General features: G+C 41.2%; 2 protein-coding genes across 2 annotated transcripts; both read right to left on the minus strand.

Annotated features, from left to right (window-relative positions):
• Nucleotides 1–1380: 1380 nt before the first annotated feature.
• Nucleotides 1381–7634, minus strand: LOC145415299 (trypsin beta-like). The gene is made up of 6 exons (XM_080284573.1): nucleotides 7544–7634; nucleotides 6467–6657; nucleotides 4907–5077; nucleotides 3401–3538; nucleotides 2467–2616; nucleotides 1381–1564 (listed from the first exon to the last, which is right to left on the minus strand). Exons 1-6 carry the CDS (start codon nucleotides 7632–7634, stop codon nucleotides 1430–1432), a joined length of 876 nt encoding a protein of 291 aa, XP_080140699.1. The 3' UTR covers nucleotides 1381–1429.
• A 7357-nt stretch (nucleotides 7635–14991) lies between these two features.
• On the minus strand, nucleotides 14992–21063 carry LOC145415370 (trypsin alpha-4-like). Its single transcript, XM_080284654.1, has 6 exons — nucleotides 20973–21063; nucleotides 19921–20111; nucleotides 18436–18606; nucleotides 16879–17016; nucleotides 16005–16154; nucleotides 14992–15126 (listed from the first exon to the last, which is right to left on the minus strand). The coding sequence occupies exons 1-6, from the start codon at nucleotides 21061–21063 to the stop codon at nucleotides 14992–14994; spliced, it is 876 nt and encodes a 291-aa protein (XP_080140780.1).
• Between the last annotated feature and the right edge of the window lie 1261 nt (nucleotides 21064–22324).

Below are 22324 nucleotides of genomic sequence, written 5' to 3' on the forward strand. Positions count from 1 at the left end.
TATGGTCACAAATCGGGCTGGTGGTGGAATGGATTTTGGTTTCGATTCGGGCAGTTAAGGAAACGGGAATACCTTGAAGATTTTATTTAGCTGGGGATCGGCCTGCTGCATATGTCTGAAGTGATGGCAGACATTGAGAGAGTTGCATGATCTCTGCCCAGTGGATGGAGTCTGCTACTAAACTGATCTGTATGGGTATGTATGTGGCAGCAGCAAGAAGAGATTTAAAAAGACGTCACTTGGATTTACGAGGTTGAAATACCCTTAAATACCAAGCACAGGAAAGTTATTAAAGCAAAAGATATCGAGGTTGGAAAAAAGAATGAATCATAAACTGCATTACTTTATTTTCACTGCTCACACATGCCAAAACAAAGGAACACATAGAAATACTGTTGCTTTGTATCACCGTGTATTAGTAACATCTTTGGTGCTTTGTAATATTTAGCTTTGGATTGTAGTTACATGTATTTTAAGGCATTGCTTCCTCATACTAAGCTTTACATACAGCTGTGGTGGAATACTCAAGACTAATAACATTGTACCGTAATGCACCTTCATCTGCGTGGGGCTTGAACCGACCGCGCCACTGATAGTCTAAGAGATGTGTGGCCTTCTCGTTATTATGGCATTTTTTCCTTTCACATCCAAACACCCAGACCTATTACAGCGAACTTATATTGTTCCGGTAACGATGGTTGTCAGGTTATATATATATATATATATATATATATATATATATATATATATATATATATATATATATATATATATATATATATATATATATATATATATTACACATGCACCATTTAAGATATCTATGGTCAGTTCTACCTGTGAATATTGGTAGAGGTGCCTGTAACTGCAAGGTAAAGATGTTAGATTCATCCATCCCATTTCTTCTGTTTTTCTAAAGGCCAGTGAACGTTTTTCCGTAGTTCATGTAAGGGCTTTTTAAACTGGAGTGGTTATACAATAGTCTTAGGTACCTTCAACAGTAAACCTCCTTTCTGACTTGGATATACTGAACATAGTCTGGTGGTTGGATAAATGAACTAAAGTAATCCATCGTCTCAGTAATGGTGTTAATTGTTGAGCAGTGAGAGGATTTTTACATTAAGGTGTGCATATTATAGATGTAAATTTGTGGTGTTAGCTACGGTATAGGGACCTGTCTTGGTATTAGTCTTTGATCCTATTCACATAGCCACTGATTGTTACATAAATGCAATCTGTCAAATAGTGCATGTAATTTAAAGACGTGGTAGAAGGTGTTAATTGTTGCACAGTAAGTTTGGTAGATGTTAACTGTTGCGCAATAAGAGTTGGTAGAAGTGCTCGTTGTTTCAAGACGTAGTAGAAGGATGTTACTTGTCGTGCAGCATGAGTTCTTTAAGATGTTGGTTGGCAGCAGTGTGTGTGACGGCTAGAGCTTCATGCCGCGGCAGTACACGCCATCAGCAGTGTTGGTCTTGATCCAGTCCAAGTACTTGTTGACGCGAGTGTACACGCCGGGGTAGCCATTTGCTCCGCATCCGTAACCCCAGCTCACGATGCCGATCTGGTGGCGATAAAGGAGTAACACATATATGAGTAAGACTGAGGGAGTACCGATATGTTGATGGTGTGCCTATTCCGAGAGACTAAATAAGGTCATCTAAAATTACCAAACTAATTCGCATGATGACATGGAATAAGAAAGTCATGATGCTGAAGGGTTTATCTTTTTTGCACTACGGCAGCGAGTGCCATGTAACATTAGTGTCGAGACAGATACAGAATGATGTGACAGAATGAAGAATGTTGCGGAAATTTCTTCATCTAGCTGTGCATATCAATGTTTGGACACACATTGTTTGTATTCATCTTTGCCAACTCAAAATTTAATCTCAGGTAATAATAATCATTAAAAATTTTTATACCATATCGACAGGCAACAAAAGACAGAAAAGCCAACGTATATATTAATAAATCAACCTTTAATGACTCCATTCAGTTAGAAAATCTGTGTCATTTTCAAAAGTGTGTATGCCAGTGCTTTCAAAATCAAACGAAATGTAAATACCTTCTGTAAATAAATCGACATTGTTTTGCTCCATTCCTTTAGTTCAGCGAGAAACTCTGTCAGTGTTAATGCTTTAATAATAGAAATAATGTGACTGGAAGCGTTGGGAGGTGGTTTGGCCATGTGGAGAGGATGGAGAGCGAGAGACTAATGAGGAGAGTGTATGTGAGTGAGGCGGAGGGAGGGGGAGACCGAGGATGAGATGAAGGGATGGAGTGGAGAGGTATATGAGTGAGGGGGGTGTGAGCTGGGAGCAGGGCAGTGAAATGGCGGGGAACAGCGAGACATAGAGGTGATTTGTTTGTAGCCACCCCTTACGGGACTGAGGCGTCTGGCAATAGATAGATAGATGGTTAGTGCTGTAAATGCCAGTGTTTACAAAATACAATATAACACACCAGGTCGTAGTTTCCACCGCCATCCTTGAACACCAGAGGGCCGCCTGAGTCCCCCTGGCAGGAGTCCTTGCCAGTCCTGCCGGCACACAGCATGGTGGACTTGATGGCGGACCCGTAGCCTGTCCGAGTGCACTGGGAGTTGGACAGCACCTAGCGGGAGAAGGACACACAGGATTAACTACATATCGACTATGCAAGGACAACTGTAGCATCATCAAAACAGTCATTGATTTCTATATCAACTTTGATCACCTACCACGGGTTGACATTGGAATGGTTTGCACTGATTACTCTTATGATGGTCGATAATAAGCCAGTCCAATAGAAAATAGATCGCTTAGATGTATGTGTTACGAGATAAACCAACAAATGTATCAGACCTGCGTTTTACTCTGAGTGGCGTGGCGGGCTTCGTAGCAACTCTTTCTTAGCGACTTAATTTGCATTTTATATTTCAGCACTGTCTTGTACGTTATTTACATTGCTCGAATATCGACTTAGTAACAAAGAAGAGAATACTGAGGTGTAATATGCAGACTAAATCAATAAGGGAGAGTTGTTACGACGTTTCCCTTGCCACTCAGAGTAACATGCAAAATCAATCGATAAGGAAGAGCTGTTACGAAGCTTCCCTTGCCACTTAGAATAACATGCATAATAAATCGACAAGGGGAAGCTGTTACGAAGCTTCCTTTTCCACTTAAAATAACATGTGGAGTAAATCGATAAAGGAAAGCTGTTACGAAGTTTCCCTTGCCACTTAAAATAACATGCAAAATAAATCGATAAAGGAAAGCTGTTACGAAGTTTCCCTTGCCACTCAGAGTAACATGCAAAATAAATTGATAAGGGAGAGCTGTTATGAAGTTTCCCTCGTCTCTCAGAATACTATGTGGAATAAATCGCAAAGGGAGAGGCGTTACGTATGACTCACCGGTACGTCAACCTCCCTCAGCGTGTTGGGTGATGAGCCGCCGGAGCTGGTGGTGCCCCAGCCCGTCACTGTGGCTGTCCTGCCCGCGTAGGTGGGGTTGGGAGGCGGCATGCACACCGGCAGTACAGTGGAGTCCACCTAGAGATATATAGGAAAATAATAGGGGAAATTGGGTGAAATAATAGGGAAATAGGGTAAAGGAATAGGGAAATGGGGATAAATAATAGGGAAATACGGTAAAAAGTAGGGAAATAGGGTAAAACAATCGGGAAACTGGGATAAGTAATACGGAAATAGGGAAAAAATAGGGAAATGGGGTAAAATAATAGGAAAATAGGGTAAAATAATAGAGAAGGGATAAGTAATACGGAATAAGGTGAAATAATAGGGAAATAGGGTAAAATAATAGGGAAACTGGGATAAATAATAAGGAAACAGATAAATACTAGGGAAAGTGTTAAATAGTAGGGAAATAGGGTAAAATAATAGGGAAATAAGGTAAAATAATAAGGAAATAGGGTAAAATAATAGGGAAAAGGGGTAAAATGAGAGAAATTGGGATAAGTAATAAGGAAATAGGGTAAAATAATACTGAAATGGGGTAAATAATAGGGAAATAGGGTAAAACAATAGGGAAATAGGGTAAAATAATAGGGAAATAGGGTAAAATAAGAGGAAATGGGGAAAATAATAGGGAAATGGAGATAAATAGGAAAATAATAGGGGGAAATGAGGATATATAGGAAAATAATAGGGAAGATGTTGGGTTGGAGAGAGACAGGTTAGAGCAATCGCTGAGTGGGTGACGTTAAGGGTGTTATGGATGTGGTGTGCTATCTGGAACAACGCGGGTTCGATCTCAGGATGAAGAGAGATGTTTTATTTTTATTACAATAGACTTTACTGAGGAGGGGAGAGGTATATGAGGGAGGGGGGCGTGAGCTGGGAGCAGGGCAGTGAAATGGTGGGGGGACAGGGCGACATGGAGGTGATTTGTTTGCGGCCACCCCTTACGGTACGGTATTAAGGCGTCTGGCAATAAAAAGATAGATAGACAGACTTTACTGATCATCCAGAAGAACCACAAGAGCGTCACCGAAAATAACACCACTAATACCACTACACCAGTCTTGCACGGAAGCCCTAGCATGGTCAATATACATGGGTGGTATGGTGGTGTATAAGTATCCAAGTGGTGGCATGTGCAGGTGTGGCATAGATCTACTGGGCCTTAGGGAGTGGAGTTGTCAAGTGTACCCCATGATGAAAAAAAAAAAAAGTAACTAGGGGTCCCGGCCTTTGGTTCCTTCTTCCTTGCATTAAAAAAAAAGTAATATTTTGTAGAGGACACATAGAGCTAAACAGAATAAATACACAGTTTACATATTTTGGTGTCACGTATATGTGTATATGATGAAGGAAGACTGCTGGACCTTGGTGAATGTAGTAGTAGTAGTAGTAGTTGTAGTAATAATATTAATAATAATGATAATAATAATGTCCTACCTCGACGGGGGACGTGAGTTTGAGCAGAGCGATGTCATTCTCCTCAGTGCCGGAGTTGTACCCTGGGTGGCTGATGATCTGAGACACGGAGCGGCTCACCAGGGTCGTCTCTAAGCTGATGGCCAGGTCGTGTTCGGCCAGGCGTACGCTGACACGGCTGGCTGTTAGTCTCTGGCGATGGAGTCAAGGTAGGTCAGGTGAATGCAAGACTAGGAGGAACAGGAAAGGTTAGATTAGTCCCATTGACCGAGCTGGGTTAGGTCGGGTCAAATGAATACAAGAATAGGATGAATAGGAAAGGTTAGATGAATACGACATTAGATGGAGAATGGCTCAGATTAATCCTTATCCACTGCACTAAGCGGGGTTAGATGGATGCAGGACTAGGGAGAGGATTACTTAGATTAATCCCAATCCACCATGTCAGCTGTACACGAGATTGGTTAGAAGAATGCTTAGATTTATTCCATAGCAGTGTATGAACAGATTGCAATGACGAAGAGGTCACATGATATAAATAGAGCAGGTCAGGTCAGTCAGATGTCAGTTCTGTACTAGGTTAAATGAGGGAATAGAATGACGATACATGTGGTTAGAAAGACGTGGAGCTGCGGTGTAAAATGATGAAGATTTTGACTATCATATTCTGGCAGCATTTGTGTAGAGTCCAGGATTGTTCATCATCATCATCATCATCAGCAGCAGCAACAGCATTCTAACCTCTTTCCTCACATTTGGATGAGATGAACTAGAACTGTAAGTCGATCAGCAACGTCATTCTAGTGTTGCCTATTGATCTAACTCATTGATGGTTCTTCTGCCCTTCAACCCTGGGGCGACTATGATGAAGGAGAGAGAGAGAGAGAGAGAGAGAGAGAGAGAGAGAGAGAGAGAGAGAGAGAGAGATCCTTCCATACGAGTATTTCTTATAAACCCACGTCAAAGAATTCACAAACGGAGCTGGTTTACTTTTATGCCTTCTCTTTACCTATTTCTCTGTCCAACCTCATTATTATTATTATTATTGTTGTTGTTATTATTATTATTATTATCATTATTATTATTATTATTATTATTATTATTATTATTTTTATTACTGTACAGAAAAAGTGGAGATGTTTATGATGGTATGATTGATGGATAGATTCTTGATATAAGCAGAGCACCAACAAGAATACTATACATTCGTGAGTCGTAATTTCTGCTCTCTCTCTCTCTCTCTCTCTCTCTCTCTCTCTGTCCGTAGCCCTGATTGCTGGTGAGACACAGCCGAGGACACACCTAACCAAGATCTATAGCGGTTGATTTGAAGCTCCTGCCTAATGCACGAGATGGCGTTTTATTGCTAACTGATTGTCGTGGAGTTCAGTAAACCTGCAAACTGCCACCTTAGTACTGAGCGGCATGTACCTCTAGATATAACGTCCCTCCACCTAACAGTACCGCTATAGGCTGTGCACGAACAATTGCTCATGAGTGTACTGTGCAAGAGGCTAACATCAACACAGTGAGCACGAACTATTGCTCATGAGTGTATTGTGCAAGAGGGGAGCTACTAACATCGACACAGTGCGCGGCGGTGAGGACGTAGCGATCATTGATGAGGGAGCCGCCACAGAACTGCTGCGACCCGGCCATCAGTGCCGCCTGCCACGGCCACTCGTTCACGCCCGTCTCCACCCCGCCCACGATCCTGCCAGCGTTCTTCCGCCCACACTTGCAGTTCTCGTCGAAGTTCACCCGCGGCTCAGCTGTACGGAGAGAGCCTTAGACTAGGTCATGACGAAATTAAACCATTCAGTCTGAGAATATCTTTACCTCTTACCTGAAGACCCCTTTTTTCAGTTCCCGGGAGAATTTTCGTAGATGTGTAGCTAATCCCTAGATGCTGGTGAAAAGCTGAAATTTCCTACCCCCAAAAAAACAGAGTAGAATGGACCCCTTCAAAAACTAACTATGGAATGGAAAAAGCATCACATTCATGAAACTTTACATACTTCCTTTGCCCAAGCGTTTCCCCGTCACTCACAGCACACGTAACACTTTTTGCTAATTACGCAGCTCAAGTTCTCCAGCAGTTTCTCAAAGATCTCCCTAAAATTCGAAAAATCTCTGTAATTCCAGGTGAAATCGATTGGTGATATCAAATAAGAATATATATAGATGTTATCGTTGTGGGGCTGAGTAGTATGCTGTTGGTTATTGAGGCGAAGAGAAGAGAATATCGCATAGCTACTAGGAAAGCTACTATAATGCTTTTCTTCTAACTTGGACTAAGATTGCTACCTCACCACCTTGAATGCTGAGTTGTAACGGTAGGATAACACTAGGCTATGATGCTAGTCACGAAGAAGTGCTATGGAAAGGATGTAGAACCGTACCATCGCCCTTATTTTTTTTTGTCATTGAGCTAAGTGATAAAAACCAAAAAAAGGACGAAAATCTGGGCAGGGTTAAGGGGAGAAGAGGATAGTAAATGATTTCTACTTGTCACGAAGAAGTGCTATGGAAAGGATGTAGAACCATACCATCGCCTGTATTTCTTCTGTCATTGAGCTAAGTGATAAAAACCAAAAAAAGGACGAAATTCTGGGCCAAGTTAAGGGGAGAAGAGTATAGTAAATGATTTCTACTGACGGTGGGTGAAGGGCTTGGAGGTGTTGGTGGGGAGGGCCAGGGAGAATGACACCCCCAGCAGGAGAAGGAGGAGCTGGAACGAGGAGGCCATGGCTGTGGCTACTGCTGCTGTCTGTCCTGCCTCTCACCTTTTATACACAACACACACACACACACACACACACACGCACACACACACACACACACACACACACTTCCCCCACCTATTCCCCTACTCCACTTGTGTACACACACACATACTCTCTCTCTCTCTCTCTCTCTCTCTCTCTCTCCCAGATCAACATTTTCTGAGTACCTCTATTCAGTTTTATGATGGCGATGGCTCTCTGAAATTTCGTCTGCTCTTCTGAACTGTCCTCAAAATTCCTTCATTCTCTGCAGCTCTTCTGGTTAAATTTCTTTCTCATATCAACAAACGTCTTCAACAAACGTTTCGAATATTCTGACGTTTTTATAGTTACTCTCACTGATAACTTGAGTGTGGTTTGTTGTCGTGTATATAATTTTTAACTCACCACAATTACACTCATTCGTGGATGTATTAGTATTAGATTAGTAGTAGTAGTAGTAGTAGTGGTGGTGGTGGTGGTGGTGATAGGTGTAATAGTACAGTAATAGTAGTAGTAGAAGTAGTAGTAGTCATAGAAGTAGTGGTCATTTCATTTCATTATCATTTCATTGTATTTCGCAACATATTTACATAGTTTGATATCATTCTATATTTTATACAATACGTGTTATAGATACGGTTCTAAACACATCACCAGCAGTGTTCACTCATAACAATTCCAATTTTAACCCGCTGATATAAACTGTATGTAACAAAGTACATCCCTCACAGCATCCCTCTACACTGTCACCATTACTTCAGTCTAGTCTTATTACTCTTTTCCTCGCCTACCAAAACATGTAGCTTATGTACGCATCAGCGGAAGTTGACTGACAATCGTTAAAATATTCAGTAAAAAATAATATTAAAAGAACAATAAACAAAAATAAGAATATAAATGCCCAATCAAAAGACAACGATTTTTTAATCACTCCACACATAATAAAAATAATACTAAAATGTTTAATTATTAAAAATAATCCCCCAAAACCAATATTTTAAAAATATATATGCTTAAAAAATATTTACGTGACTAAAATCCCTAAAAATAGTGTTAAAAAAGGCATAAAATTAATTCAGCCTAAACTCTATAGTATTAAAATCACTAAAATTATATAAAACATAATGTCCAAATATTTATCACATTTTACAGCTGCAATGTGGTCATTTATAAAAGCTGATTTTTGTTTAAAACAGATACATTTATTATTTTCTTTATTAATAACTAATTTGTGGTCTTCTATACAGGAACACAGAGTGGCATACAAGTCTCCATATCTGCCACTGACCCAGCAAGAAGTACTACATCACCTGCATGCGCCAATATGTTATGCTTAAATATGCCAAGAGTACATCCTTCATTGAGGCGATTTGTTTGTGGCCACCCCTTATGGGATTAGGGCGTCTGGCAATAGATAGATAGATAGACATCCTTCATTGCATATTGAGATATTATTGATAATGTCATTGATGTGAAAAATAAATAAAAATGGTGAAAGAATCCCACCTTGCCTGACACCTTGATCTATAGAGCAGAACTTACCTCTGCTGCCCCGCCAGGTAATATTTGCCATCTAATTACTAATATAATGCATTATAATTAAGGTTATATCTACTGGAACATTAGAGTACAGTAGGTTATTTCCAAGCATCATATGGTTGAGAATTAGGAGAAATACACTGAGGTGGTTTGGACATGTGGAGAGGATGGAGAATGAAAGACTGACCAAGAGGATGTATGTAGGTGAAGCTTAAGGAGGGAGAGGGAGGGGAAGACCGAGGATGAGGTGGAGGGATGGAGTTGAGAGGTATATGAGGGAGGGGGGGAGTGAGCTGGGGGGAGGGCAGTGAAATGGTGGGTGACAGAGCGACTTGGAGGCGTTTTGTCTGCGGCCACCCTTTGCGGGCTTAGGGCATCGGGCTATAGATAGATAGATAGACAGATAGATAGATCATTTGGTCAGTTTCATCAAGGGCTTTGCGTAGATCTGCAAAAAGAGATAAAGGGCAGCTCTTAGATGTGTATGACGCCCTTACCCCCTTCAATAAATAACATGCAGCTGTGGGGGACACACTTGTAAAGCCAAACTGCCTAAAACTCAAATTTACCTTTTCCATTAAAATATCTAAAATCAGAAACTCAAAAATTCTCAAAAGACATAAGTAGTAGTAGTAGTAGTGGTGGTGGTAGTAGTAGTAGTAGTAGTAGTGGTAGTAGTAGTAGTAGTAGTGGTTGTAGTTGTAGTAGTAGTAGTAGTAGTAGCGGTAGTAGTAGTAGTAGTAGTGGTAGTATTAGTAGTAGTATTAGTAGTAGTAGTAGTAGTATTAGTAGTAGTGGTAGTAGTAGTAGTAGTAGTGGTGGTAGTAGTAGTAGTAGTAGTAGTAGTAGTGGTAGTAGTGGTAGTAGTAGTAGTAGTAGTAGCCCCAGCTTCACCTGAAACGTGAACCCAATGGACTGGAGGGTGAAGTCGCCCCTCTCCCGCAGTCCACCATCCATCTTTCGGGGAACAGGGAGGGAGTTCATGGACATTTGTATAACCTGTCAGTGGGGCTGGCTGGCTGCATCAGTCCCACCACGTGAAGGCGTCCCTGTCCGGTGTAAGGAGTAAGATTTTCAACCATAATTACTATCGCTTCCCTCTCGCAACCTAGGTACGTTTTTACAGGATCTAGACGAGGGGAGGTTTTGCACTCCTTCCTCATGATCTTCCTGCAGAAAATAATTATTGCCATTGCATCTTTTCTATTCCATGTCATCATGACTACTACATATGCTAGTGTTTAGTCTCTTGTAACAGCTCAGCATTCAAAATGGAGAGACGGCACCGTTGTCTAGGTACAGTGAACAGACTAAAGAAAGAGGGTGAGTAGTATATTGTACCTTATTGTTAGTGGTGAGACGAGTGAGTGCAATTTGGCTGCTTCGTGGCACTGCTGCACTGTTTGTACTCATTTTGGCTGCTTCATGGCATTGCTGCACTGTTTGTACTCATTTTGGCTGCTTCATGGCACTGCTGCACTGTTTGTACTCATTTTGGCTGCTTCATGGCACTGCTGCACTGTTTGTACTCATTTTGGCTGCTTCATGGCACTGCTGCACTGTTTGTACTCATTTTGGCTGCTTCATGGCACTGCTACACTGTACTCATTTTGGCTGCTTCATGGCACTGCTGCACTGTTTGTACTCATTTTGGCTGCTTCATGGCATTGCTGCACTGTTTATACTCATTTTGGCTGCTTCATGGCACTGATACACTTTGTACTCATTTTGGCTGCTTCATGGCACTGCTACACTGTTTGTACTCATTTTGGCTGCTTCATGGCACTGCTGCACTGTTTGTACTCATTTTGGCTGCTTCATGGCACTGCTGCGCTGTTTGTACTCTAACCTGACCTATATTTTTGTCGTTTTGCAGATTATTCCACTTAGCTCAGTGACAGAAGACGACAGTACTGTGACTCTACATCATATCCACAGCACTTCTTCGTGACTAGCATCATAACCTAAAATTAACCTCTTGTTAAAACTCTGCATTCAACATGGTGAGATAGTATTTGGGTCATGGTAGAGTATCAAGGGTAAAATCATCCATACTCAGTGGCGTCACCAGGGGGGGGCTAGGGGGGGGCTTAGCCCCTCAAATCAAGGACTCAGCCCCCCAAAAATTGCAGCCTCCCAAAATAATAATAATAAAAAATCACCAGCTTACATAGTATGCTTGCAGCTCGGCATTGACCCACCTAGCTTTCCCCCAACCCCCTACCGCCAATCCACTTTTATTCGTGCATCCATATTAGTTTAATACAATATTATTTATAGCTATATAATGTGATTAGTTACTCACAATTTACGTAAACCTATGACTCAAAACATAATAGTTATAATATATTAGTTTCCCATATACTTTTTCCAAGCTTGGTTTTCTTTGAAATATATTTATTGCACAAAGAATGCAAGATTGTATTAGATTTATCAAACTTATTATATATTTACAATATATAATATGGTATATATTAATCACGGAGCTTTAAAATTGCATTATGCAGTCTAAAATATCTGATCTATGCAATTTTTCACAAATTCGAATGTTCAGAGTATCGAAACTCGGAATGTTTGTTTACATTGAGAAGTGTCTGTGAACTGTGGCTAGATCCTGTGTTGTTTTCGGCTTTATTTGAATGTATTGGTTTCAGTGGCTGCATAGACGTTACTACGTTCCGGCATATTGCTAGCCACCTCACTTTACCTGTTCAATTTTGGTTTTACGGATATGAGATCTAGCCTGTACTCTACACAAAGAGTCAGCAGTACTTGGTTCAGTCGACACTCGACTGTCAGAACTGAATGTCATTTCCTTTTTATAGGCCATTCTACAATAACACATTTGCGGATATCAGCCAGCAGCCACTCAAGTGATGAAAAGGTCATCTAACAATCCTCAGGGACAGGGTGGCATTAGGAAATTCTTTCGCACCCGCACCTCCAAAGGTGACTCAGATGAGTGCCAAGAAGTGGCTGTTATTGGGAATGAGGTGCCAGAAGCAACCCCGGATAACCCCAAAGATGAACCCATTCAGACATGTAAGTAGCCCTATATCAAACTTTTTCAGTAGTCATTTTATGAAGCTTAGGCCAGGATTTTTTTAATTGATTTATTATTAAATTGGCTAGGCCTAGGCTATTTCTCAGTGTTGCAAATATATTGTCCTAAATGTACAGAGTGGGAAAGTGAATGGCTTTGTTTTCCTATCACAGTACCGGTAATAGAAGATTTTGGCAATTATATCTATATACATTGAGCTTCTTTGAATTATCAAATTTAATATGGTAAGTCTAAGAAACCGTTATGATACCACATAATACTAGCAGTTTAAGAAAAACTTATCTGCAAAAAAGCTTTATACAATTACCTTGTACACATTATATCTTAAGGTTTACTGATACCTAGTATTAGGCCCCTCAATATTCATGTGTCCTATAAGTTTCTTATTAATAGCCTGTGAGACCTTATTTTACTTTTTCTTCATCTATAGGCCTTAAAAATTCCCCTAAAACTGCTCAATTTCCGAAAAAATTCCCGGGGGGGCTTACAGCGCCCCCCCGTACCCCCCAGCTGCATAGGCTCGCTTCGCTGCCCCCCCCCCTTCTACCTACACCAGGGCCACAGCCCCCCCAAAATCTGACCCCTGGTGACGCCACTGTTCATACTATCAGTGTGATGTAAAAAGCTGGTACTGTCGTTTCGTTTCGTTTCGTGTATAAAGACTCCAACATGACTGCAAGCCCCGGCCTTGGTCACTTAATGGCGGGTCTCCTTGCTGCTCTACCTTTGGTGGCCTCTGTGTTGTCTCTTATTCCTGGGAGTCTTCTACCTTTTCATACTCATTTGTTGTGTGCTTCATACTACTGATACCATTAAAATATTATTACGTGACACCCTCCATCCCCACAGCTCAGTGGAATAACCACAGGAGTGGCCAGGATGGCCCTGGCCACCCTGAAAATATGCCTGGCCGCCCCAGTGGTCATCCCTTATTTTTGGAGTAATACCTCCGGACTTTCCTGAAGATTCTCATCGAGTCACCCCATAAGGGGGCCTGGCCACCCATTTTTATAAATCATAGCCACACCCCAGCCGCAGCCAGCAGGAAAGTGTGGGAACTTTTTGTGATGATAATACGGAGCCGTGGGCACGACCCTTCCTCATCCCAAACCAGTGCCAGTGTCCAGTGTCAGTCCTACCGTCACATATCTCTTTGGTTCTCCATTCATCGTTATTCTGTAACTATCGGGATTTCTCTGTAAACATAATCCTATACGGTTAGCCTATTAACAATATCTATGTGTACTAGCAGTAGCCGAAGTAGTACTATACTCTTTTTACTCTAAACTGGCCTAAAATATTCATCTCTCTTTTTTTAACGTTAAGTTGTAGCCATGTATTAACATTTGGGTACGATACTAGTCATGAAGAAGTGCTAGGGATAGGATGTACAGTAGAGCCGTAGCAGCGTTTTTTTCTTCCGTGGAGCTATGTGAAACAAGCTACACAAGAAATAAAATCTATGCCAAGTTAAGATGGAAAAGGTATAGGGAATATTTATAAAGCCTTTGAATGCCACAATTTGTAGTATTTGAAAAGTTAATCTGAATATATAACAAAACTGAACCCACCGCAGTGAAGGGTGTAAGTAGAGGATAGGCAGGTTGAAAAAATTAAACCCATTATTTTACAGTAACACTTTAATCTTTCAAACTGCTCAGATATTTCAAAACTGTTCTGGAGTACATAAGAGTGCTGTAACGATGTGTCTCTGACTGTGACACCGTACACCAATGTTGCTTTGTAATGCTTGTACTTTGCGTCGCTTTGTATTTATAGAGCCTTAAGTACTACCTCTTTCTAAGCTTTGCAGGGTGACAAACAAGTGTGATGGAGTATTCAGGATAAAAAGCTTTGTGTTTGAAAGTCGAAGTGTTTATTTTTGCAAGATCAAGATGCCAACAGCATCCATGAGTTCATTATTTCAACGATTTCCTTTGCCCAACAAGCGATTTCTTTTTGGCTGGATGGTCGTTCCTTGACTGGGCAGGTTATATATAGTTTAAATCCATTTCAGTAATTGAGATCCCTTCTGTGTTAATTGCAAATCATCGGGTTGTAACAAAAAGAAAGATAATTCGTCATTGTTAGAAAGGCGACAATTTGGGGGGAATGTTTTCTGGAGTAAGCTGTGTGGTTTATTCTGCAAAGGGATAATGTGAACTGATTATAGACTCGTGTTGTTGCTTTACATCCCATCAGCAGTTTTAGTCTTCATCAAGTTTAGTTAGCAGTTGGGTCTTGTGTAAACGCGAACTGGTATAGGTGGATGTTGTTTGAAGACTGAGTAGGAAGATGTTAAATGTTGCGCAGAGTGTGCAGGATGTTAACTGTAGCGCATTAAGTTTGGAAGATGTTAAATTGTTGCGCATTAAGTTTGGTAGATGTCAATTGATGCACAGTAAGTCTGGTAGATGTTAACTGTTGTGCATTAAGTTTGGTAGATGTTAAATTGTTGCGCATTAAGTTTGGAAGATGTGAATTGATGCACAGTAAGTCTGGTAGATGTTAACTGTTGCGCATTCAGTTTGTTAGATGTGAATTGATGCACAGTAAGAGTCTGGTAAGAGCACATGTTTGAAGACAGAGTAGAATGATGTTAACAGTGCGCACTAAGTCTGGCAGATGTTAATTACAGCGCAGTGGGATTTTCTTTCATGTTAATTTTTGAGCAGAAAGTTTTTTTTTTTTTTTTTTTTTTTTTCGATGTTGACTTGCAGCAGTGTGTGTGACGGCTACAGCCTCATGCCGCGGCAGTACACGCCATCAGCAGTGTTGGTCTTGATCCACTTCAAGTACTTGTTGACGCGAGTGTACACGCCGGGGTAGCCGTTTGCTCCACATCCGTAACCCCAGCTCACGATGCCGATCTGGTGGCGGTCAAGGAGTACGGGTATATTAGTAAGGCTAAGGGAGTATAATGAAAGAATAAATACGATTCTCTAAAAATGCTAAACTAATTCGCATGATGACATGGAACAAGAAAGTCACGATGCTGAAGGGTTTATCTTTTTTGCACTACGGCAGCGAGTGCCATGTAACATTAGTGTCGAGACAGATACAGAATGATGTGACAGAATGAAGAATATTGCGGAAATTTCTTCATCTAGCTGTGCATATCAATGTTTGGACACACATGGTTTGTATTCATCTTTGCCAACTCAAAATTTAATCTCAGGTAATAGTAATCATTAAAGAATTTTATACCATATCGACAGGCAACAAAAGACAGAAAAGCCAACGTATATATTAATAAATCAACCTTTAATGACTCCATTCAGTTAGAAAATCTGTGTCATTGTCAAAAGTGTGTATGCCAGTGCTTTCAAAATCAAACGAAATGTAAATACCTTTGTAAATAAATCGACATTGCTTTGTTCCATTCCTTTAGTTCAGCGAGAAACTCTGTCAGTGTTAATGCTTTAATAATAGAAATAATGTGACTGGAAGCGTTGGGAGGTGGTTTGGCCATGTGGAGAGGATGGAGAGCGAGAGACTAATGAGGAGAGTGTATGTAAGTGAGGCGGAGGGGGGGGGGAGGCCGAGGATGAGATGAAGGGATGGAGTGGAGAGGTATATGAGTGAGGGGGGTGTGAGCTGGGAGCAGGGCAGTGAAATGGCGGGGGACAGCGAGACATAGAGGTGATTTGTTTGTAGCCACCCCTTACGGGACTGAGGCGTCTGGCAATAGATAGATAGATGGTTAGTGCTGTAAATGCCAGTGTTTACAAAATACAATATAACACACCAGGTCGTAGTTTCCACCGCCATCCTTGAACACTAGAGGGCCGCCTGAGTCCCCCTGGCAGGAGTCCTTGCCAGTCCTGCCGGCACACAGCATGGTGGACTTGATGGCGGACCCGTAGCCTGTCCGAGTGCACTGGAAGTTGGACAGCACCTGGCGGGAGAAGGAGGCACAGGATTAACTACATATCGACTGTGCAAGGACAACTGTAGCATCATCAAAACAGTCATTGATTTCTATATCAACTTTGATCACCTACCACGGGTTGACATTGGAATGGTTTCCACTGATTACTCTTATGATGGTCGATAATAAGCCAATCCACTAGAAAATAGATCGCTTAGATGTATGTGTTACGAGATAAACCAACAAATGTATCAGACCTGCGTTTTACTCTGAGTGGCGTGGCGGGCTTCGTAGCAACTCTTTCTTAGCGACTTAATTTGCATTTTATATTTCAGCACTGTCTTGTACGTTATTTACATTGCTCGAATATCGACTTAGTAACAAAGAAGAGAATACTGAGGTGTAATATGCAGAATAAATCAATAAGGGAGAGTTGTTACGACGTTTCCCTTGCCACTCAGGGTAACATGAAAAATCAATCGATAAGGAAGAGCTGTTACGAAGCTTCCCTTGCCATTTAGAATAACAAGCAAAATAAATCGACAAGGGAGAGCCGTTACGAAGTTTCCCTTGCCACTTAAAATAACATGCAAAATAAATCGATAAAGGAAAGCTGTTACGAGGTTTCCCTTGCCACTCAGAGTAACATGCAAAATAAATTGATAAGGGAGAGCTGTTATGAAGTTTCCCTCGTCACTCAGAATACTATGTGGAATAAATCGCAAAGGGAGAGGCGTTACGTATGACTCACCGGTACGTCAACCTCCCTCAGCGTGTTGGGTGACGATCCGCCGGAGCTGGTGGTGCCCCAGCCCGTCACTGTGGCTGTCCTGCCCGCGTAGGTGGGTCTGGGAGGCGGCATGCACACCGGCAGTACAGTGGAGTCCACCTGGAGATATATAGAGAAATAATAGGGGAAATAGGGTGAAATAATAGGGAAAATAGGGTAAAGGAATAGGGAATCGGGATAAATAATAGGGAAATAGGGTAGAAAGTAGGGAAATAGGGTAAAATAATCGGGAAACTGGGATACGTAATACGGAAATAGGGTAAAAAATAGGGAAATGGGGTAAAATAATAGGAAAATAGGGTAAAATAATAGAGAAGGGATAAGTAATACGGAATAAGGTGAAATAATAGGGAAATAGGGTAAAATAGGGAAACTGGGATAAGTAATAAGGAAATAGAGATAAATACTAGGGAAATAGTGTTAAATAGTAGGGAAATAGGGTAAAATAATAGGGAAATAAGGTAAAATAATAAGGAAATAGGGTAAAATAATAGGGAAAAGGGGTAAAATGAGAAACTAGGATAAATAATAGGGAAATAGGGTAAAATAGTACAGAAATAGGGATAAATAATAGGGAATGGGGATGAGTATTAAGGAAATGGGGTAAATAATAGGGAAATAGGGTAAAACAATAGGGAAATAGGGTAAAATAATAGGGAAATAGGGTAAAATAATAGAGGAAATGGGGAAAATAATAGGGAAATAATAGGGGGAAATGGGGATAAATAGGAAAATAATAGGGAAGATGTTGGGTTGGAGAGAGACAGGTTAGAGCAATCGCTGAGTGGGTGACGTTAAGGGTGTTATGGATGTGGTGTGCTATCTGGAACAACGCGGGTTCGATCTCAGGATGAAGAGAGATGTTTTATTTTTATTACAATAGACTTTACTGAGGAGGGGAGAGGTATATGAGGGAGGGGGGCGTGAGCTGGGAGCAGGGCAGTGAAATGGTGGGGGGACAGGGCGACATGGAGGTGATTTGTTTGCGGCCACCCCTTACGGTACGGTATTAAGGCGTCTGGCAATAAAAAGATAGATAGACAGACTTTACTGATCATCCAGAAGAACCACAAGAGCGTCACCGAAAATAACACCACTAATACCACTACACCAGTCTTGCACGGAAGCCCTAGCATGGTCAATATACATGGGTGGTATGGTGGTGTATAAGTATCCAAGTGGTGACATGTGTAGGTGTGGCATAGGTCTACTGGGCCTTAGGGAATGGTGTTGTCAAGTGTACTCCATGATGAAACAAAAAGTAGGGTCCTGGCCTTTGGTTCCTTCTTCCTTGCATAAAAAAAAAAGTATTATATTGTAAAGGACACATGGAGCAGAATAAGTGCACAGTTTACGTAGTTTGGTGTCACGTATATATGTGTGTGTGTGGTGATGGAAGACTGCTGGACCTTGGAGAATGTAGTAGTAGCAGTAGTAGTAGTAGTAAAAATAGTAATAATAACGATAACAATAATAATAATAATAATAATAATAATAATAATAATAATAATGTCCTACTTCGACGGGGGAAGTGAGTTTGAGCAGAGCGATGTCATTCTCCTCAGTGCCGGAGTTGTACCCTGGGTGGCTGATGATCTGAGACACGGAGCGGCTCACCAGGGTCGTCTCTGAGCTGAAGGCCAGGTCGTGTTCGGCCAGGCGTACGCTGACACGGCTGGCTGTTAGTCTCTGGCGATGGAGTCAAGGTAGGTCAGGTGAATGCAAGACTAGGAGGAACAGGAAAGGTTAGATTAGTCCCATTGACCGAGCTGGGTTAGGTCGGGTCAAATGAATACAAGAATAGGATGAATAGGAAAGGTTAGATGAATACGACATTAGATGGAGAATGGCTCAGATTAATCGTTATCCACTGCACTAAGCGGGGTTAGATGGATGCAGGACTAGGGAGAGGATTACTTAGATTAATCCCAATCCACCATGTCAGCTGTACACGAGATTGGTTAGAAGAATGCTTAGATTTATTCCATAGCAGTGTATGAACAGATTGCAATGACGAAGAGGTCACATGATATAAATAGAGCAGGTCAGGTCAGTCAGATGTCAGTTCTGTACTAGGTTAAATGAGGGAATAGAATGACGATACGTGTGGTTAGAAAGACGTGGAGCTGCGGTGTAAAATGATGAAGATTTTGACTATCAGATTCTGGCAGCATTTGTGTAGAGTCCAGGATTGTTCATCATCATCATCATCAGCAGCAGCAGCAACAGCATTCTAACCTCTTTCCTCACATTTGGATGAGATGAACTAGAACTGTAAGTCGATCAGCAACGTCATTCTAGTGTTGCCTATTGATCTAACTCATTGATGGTTCTTCTGCCCTTCAACCCTGGGGCGACTATGATGAAGGAGAGAGAGAGAGAGAGAGAGAGAGATCCTTCCATACGAGTATTTCTTATAAACCCACAACGTCAAAGAATTCACAAACGGAGCTGGTTTACTTTTATGCCTTCTCTTTACCTATTTTTCTGTCCAACCTTATTATTATTATTATTATTATTATTATTTTTGGTACTGTACAAAAAAAGTGGAGATGGTCATGATGGTGTGATTGATGGACTGATTCTTGATATAAGCAGAGCACCATCAAGAATACTATACATTCGTGAGTCGTAATTTCTGCTCTCTCTCTCTCTCTCTCTCTCTCTCTCTCTCTCTCTCTGTCCGTAGCCCTGATTGCTGGTGAGACACAGCCGAGGACACACCTAACCAAGATCTATAGCGGTTGATTTGAAGCTCCTGCCTAATGCACGAGATGGCGATTTATTGCTAACTGATTGTCGTGGAGTTCAGTAAACCTGCAAACTGCCACCTTAGTACTGAGCAACAGGCACCCCTATATATGACGTCCCTCCACCTAACAGTACCGCTATAGGCTGTGCACGAACAATTGCTCATGAGTGTACTGTGCAAGAGGCTAACATCAACACAGTGAGCACGAACTATTGCTCATGAGTGTACTATGCAAGAGGTGAGCTACTAACATCGACACAGTGCGCAGCGGTGAGGACGTAGCGATCATTGATGAGGGAGCCGCCACAGAACTGCTGCGTCCCAGACATCAGAGCCGCCTGCCACGGCCACTCGTTCACGCCCGTCTCCACCCCGCCCACGATCCTGCCAGCGTTCTTCCGCCCACACTTGCAGTTCTCGTCGAAGTTCACCCGCGGCTCAGCTGTACGGAGAGAGCCTTAGACTAGATCATGACGAGATTAAACCATTCAGTCTGAGAATATCTTTACATCTTACCTGAAGACCCCTTTTTTTCAGTTCCCGGGAGAATTTTCGTAGATGTGTAGCTAATCCCTAGATGCTGGTGAAAAGCTGAAATTTCTTACCCCCAAAAAACAGAGTAGAATGGACCCCTTCAAAAACTAAACTATGGAATGGAAAAAGCATCACATTCATGAAACTTTACATACTTCCTTTGCCCAAGCGTTTCCCCGTCACTCACAGCATACGTAACACTTTTTGCTAATTACGCAGCTCAAATCCTCCAGCAGTTTCTCAAAAGTCTTCCTAAAATTCGAAAAATCTCTGTAATTCCAGGTGAAATCGATTGGTGATATCAAATAAGAATATATATAGATGTTATCGTTGTGGGGCTGAGTAGTATGCTGTTGGTTATTGAGGCGAAGAGAAGAGAATATCGCATAGCTACTAGGAAAGCTACTATAATGCTTTTCTTCTAACTTGGACTAAGATTGCTACCTCACCACCTTGAATGCTGAGTTGTAACGGTAGGATAACACTAGGCTATGATGCTAGTCACGAAGAAGTGCTATGGAAAGGACGTAGAACCATACCATCGTCCTTATTTTAGAACTGCTACCTCCCCACCTTGAATGCTGAGTTATAACGGTAGGATAACATTAGGCTATGATGCTAGTCACGAAGAAGTGCTATGGACAGGATGTAGAACCATACCATCGTCCTTATTTTTTTTGTCATTGAGCTAAGTGATAAAAACCAAAAAAAGGACGAAATTCTAGGCCAGGTTAAGGGGAGAAGAGTATAGTAAATGATTTCTACTGACGGTGGGTGAAGGGCTTGGAGGTGTTGGTGGGGAGGGCCAGGGAGAACGACACCCCCAGCAGGAGAAGGAGGAGCTGGAACGAGGAGGCCATGGCTGTGGCTACTGCTGCTGTCTGTCCTGCCTCTGACCTTTTATACACCACACACACACACACACACACACACACACACACACACACACACACACACACACACACACACACACACACACACACACACACTTCCCCCACCTATTCCCCTACTCCACTTGTGTACACACACACATACTCTCTCTCTCTCTCTCTCTCTCTCTCTCTCTCTCTCTCTCTCTCTCTCTCTCTCTCTCCCAGATCAACATTTTCTGAGTACCTCTATTCAGTTTTATGACGGCGATGGCTCTCTGAAATTTCGTCCGCTCTTCTGAACTGTCCTCAAAATTCCTTCAGTCGCTGCAGCTCTTCTGGTTAAATTTCTTTCTCATATCAACAAACGTCTTCAACAAACGTTTCGAATATTCTGACGTTTTTATGGTTACTCTCACTGATAACTTGAGTGTGGTTTGTTGTCGTGTATATAATTTTTAACTCACCACAATTACACTCATTCGTGGATGTATTAGTATTAGATTAGTATTAGTAGTAGTAGTGGTGGTGGTGGTGGTGGTGATAGGTGTAATAGTACAGTAATAGTAGTAGTAGAAGTAGTAGTAGTCATAGAAGTAGTGGTCATTTCATTTCATTATCATTTCATTGTATTTCGCAACATATTTACATAGTTTGATATCATTCTATATTTTATACAATACGTGTTATAGATATGGTTCTAAACACATCAGCAGCAGTGTTCACTCATAACAATTCCAGTATTAACTCGCTGATATAAACTGTATGTAACAAAGTACATCCCTCACAGCATCCCTCTACACTGTCACCATTATTTCAGTCTAGTCTTATTACTCTTTTCCTCGTCTAGCAAGACATGTAGCTTATGTACGCATCAGCGGAAGTTGACTGACAATCGTTAAAATATTCAGTAAAAAATAATATTAAAAGAACAATAAACAAAAATAAGAATATAAATGCCCAATAAAAAGACAACGATTTTTTAATCACTCCACACATAATAAAAATAATACTAGAATGTTTAATTATTAAAAATAATCCCCCGAAACCAATATTTTAAAAATATATATGCTTAAAAAATATTTACGTGACTAAAATCCCTAAAAATAGTGTTAAAAGAGGCATAAAATTAATTCAGCCTAAACTCTATAGCATTAAAATCACTAAAATTATATAAAACATAATGTCCAAATATTTATCACATTTTACAGCTGCAATGTGGTCATTTATAAAAGCTGATTTTTGTTTAAAA

Source organism: Coenobita brevimanus, chromosome 102 (assembly GCF_032717465.1).
Source record: "Coenobita brevimanus isolate Jiangsu-jjx chromosome 102, ASM3271746v2, whole genome shotgun sequence".
NCBI lineage: Eukaryota > Metazoa > Arthropoda > Malacostraca > Decapoda > Coenobitidae > Coenobita > Coenobita brevimanus.

Bases quoted from the DNA above. Each gene is read 5' to 3' on its own strand.
- LOC145415299 (XM_080284573.1), bottom strand. From the start codon at position 7,634: ATGGCCTCCTCGTTCCAGCTCCTCCTTCTCCTGCTGGGGGTGTCATTC. The intron at 6,658-7,543 runs GTCAGTAGAAAT...CTCTCCGTACAG, and splicing joins CTCCAAGCCCTTCACCCACC to CTGAGCCGCGGGTGAACTTC. The intron at 1,565-2,466 runs GTGTGTTATATT...TATCGCCACCAG, and splicing joins GCGGTGGAAACTACGACCTG to ATCGGCATCGTGAGCTGGGG.
- LOC145415370 (XM_080284654.1), bottom strand. From the start codon at position 21,063: ATGGCCTCCTCGTTCCAGCTCCTCCTTCTCCTGCTGGGGGTGTCGTTC. The intron at 20,112-20,972 runs GTCAGTAGAAAT...CTCTCCGTACAG, and splicing joins CTCCAAGCCCTTCACCCACC to CTGAGCCGCGGGTGAACTTC. The intron at 18,607-19,920 runs GTTAGTAGCTCA...CTCCATCGCCAG, and splicing joins CCGCTGCGCACTGTGTCGAT to AGACTAACAGCCAGCCGTGT.